Source organism: Oncorhynchus mykiss, chromosome 25 (assembly GCF_013265735.2).
Source record: "Oncorhynchus mykiss isolate Arlee chromosome 25, USDA_OmykA_1.1, whole genome shotgun sequence".
NCBI lineage: Eukaryota > Metazoa > Chordata > Actinopteri > Salmoniformes > Salmonidae > Oncorhynchus > Oncorhynchus mykiss.
Genome location: NC_048589.1, coordinates 40,650,639 through 40,653,138, shown reverse-complemented (window position 1 = coordinate 40,653,138; position 2,500 = coordinate 40,650,639). Strand labels below are relative to the sequence as shown.

Below are 2,500 nucleotides of genomic sequence, written 5' to 3'. Positions count from 1 at the left end.
CATCGGGTTTCTTGGTCACCTCCCTGACCAAGGCCCTTCTCCCCGGATTGCTCAGTTTGGCTGGGCGGCCAGCCCTAGGTTAGAGTCTTGGTGGTTCCAAACTTTTTCCATGTAAGAATGATTGATGCCACTGTGTTCTTGGGAACCTTCAATGCTGCAGACATTTTTTGGTAACCTTTCCCAGATCTGTGCCTCGACACAATTCTGCCTTGGAACTCTAAGGACAATTCTTTCAACCTCGTGGCTTGGTTTTTTGCTCTGACATGCACTGTCAACTGTGAGACCCGATATATAGAGAGGTGTGTGCCTTTCCTAATCATGTCCAATCAATTTAATATTCCACAGCTGGACTCCAATCAAGTTGTAGAAACATCTCAGGGATGATCAATGGAAACAGGATGCACCTGAGCTCATTTTCGAGTCTCATAGAAAAGTGTCTGAATACTAATCTATTGCAGGTGTTTCTGTTTTTAGTTTCAACAAATGTGCAAATAATTCTACAAACCTGTTTTTGCATCTGTCATTATGGGGGTATTGTGATGTCATTATGGGGTATTGTGTGTATATTGACGGGGGGGGGGGGGGGGGGGGGGACAATTTCATTGATTACAGAATAAGGCTGTAACCTAACAAAATGTGGAAAAAGTCAAGGGGTCTGAATACTTTCTGAAAGCCCTGTATATAGATTCGATTATTAGACTGATTCAGCTCCTCAGATAACACTTGATCATATAGATGATACACAGTTATCTGTTGTTAACCAACTGCTTAGTTAGGTTGTGGTTATGTTTAGAAAAAGGATTAGGGTTTAAGGTTAGGGCTAGGTCTGAGAGAGGTACTGGCACTAGTACCTACAGTACACTGTAGTGTAGGAGACTTACTGACATCCGCTGGTGAGACAGGGCTGACATCATACCATCAACAGCCTTGAGACTTGCTATTCCAGATTCCTTTTAATCTGCATTCAATCTTCACCACAATATTTTCTCTCCTCTCCTCTCCAATTCCCTCTCCTATTTAAAACCTATATTCTCCTCTCCTCTTCTCTTCTCTCTCCTCCTCTCCTCTCCCCTCTTCTTCCCCCCCCCCCCCCCCCCCCTCCCCTCTGCTCCTCACCTTTCCTCTGCTCTCCTCCCCTCCACTCTCTCTCTCAGCGGTCTAAGCTGCTGGACTGTCTGTCTCAGTCCTGCTTCTCTGTCTGCTGGAGGAGAAAGGTACCACAGGCCCTACTGAGGCTAGCTTGAGCTAGTAGTTACTATAGCCTTTAGCTAACACTGTGCGCTATAGGCTAGCTCACTGGGCTCCATAGTGGTTAGCCTGTGCTAGTGGTTAGCCTGTGGTAGAGGTTAGCCTGTGTTACAGTAGTTTACTGGGGTTCCACTAGGGCGTTGTGGTAGTTGTAGTAATCTAGGTGTATTTAGTTAACTCCTCCCTGTAATTTCTCTCTCCACCAGTCAACCGGGTCATCGCCAGATGAGGACCTGTCGGCATATTCATTCAGGCCACCACCGAGCCCCCCTCCAAACAGTTACGAAGCCATCGATGACACAGTAAACGGGTGTGACATCACGGCGAACAGCTGTGACCTCACAGTTGCCGGGGAGTGGACTAAGCCCCTCCCTCTGCCGACACCAGAGGAGAAGATGAGGCAGCAGGCGCAGGCCATCGCCGCTGAAATAGTACCCATCAACATCACTGGTACAGATTACATAGTACACATCAACATCACTGGTACACATTACATAGTACCCATCAACATCACTGGTACACATTACATAGTACACATCAACATCACTGGTACACATTACATAGTACCCATCAACATCACTGGTACACATTACATAGTACACATCAACATCACTGGTACACATTACATAGTACCCATCAACATCACTGGTACACACATTACATAGTACACATCAACATCACTGGTACACACATTACATAGTACACATCAACATCACTGGTACACATTACATAGTACACATCAACATCACTGGTACACATTACATAGTACACATCAACATCACTGGTACACATTACATAGTACACATCAACATCACTGGTACAGATTACATAGTACCCATCAACATCACTGGTACACACATTACATAGTACACATCAACATCACTGGTACACATTACATAGTACACATCAACATCACTGGTACAGATTACATAGTACACATCAACATCACTGGTACACATTACATAGTACACATCAACATCACTGGTACACATTACATAGTACCCATCAACATCACTGGTACACACATTACATAGTACCCATCAACATCACTGGTACACATTACATAGTACACATCAACATCACTGGTACACATTACATAGTACACATCAACATCACTGGTACACATTACATAGTACCCATCAACATCACTGGTACACACATTACATAGTACCCATCAACATCACTGGTACACATTACATAGTACACATCAACATCACTGGTACACATTACATAGTACACATCAACATCACTG

General features: G+C 44.3%; 1 protein-coding gene across 1 annotated transcript in view; it reads left to right on the top strand.

Moving 5' to 3' along the window:
- LOC110504261 (NHS-like protein 1) overlaps nucleotides 1-2,500 on the top strand; it is a 41,953-nt gene that overhangs the window by 20,367 nt on the left and 19,086 nt on the right. Inside the window, 1 exon segment of the mRNA XM_036962741.1 lies at nucleotides 1,455-1,698. Coding sequence (XP_036818636.1) covers nucleotides 1,455-1,698 — 244 coding nt within the window.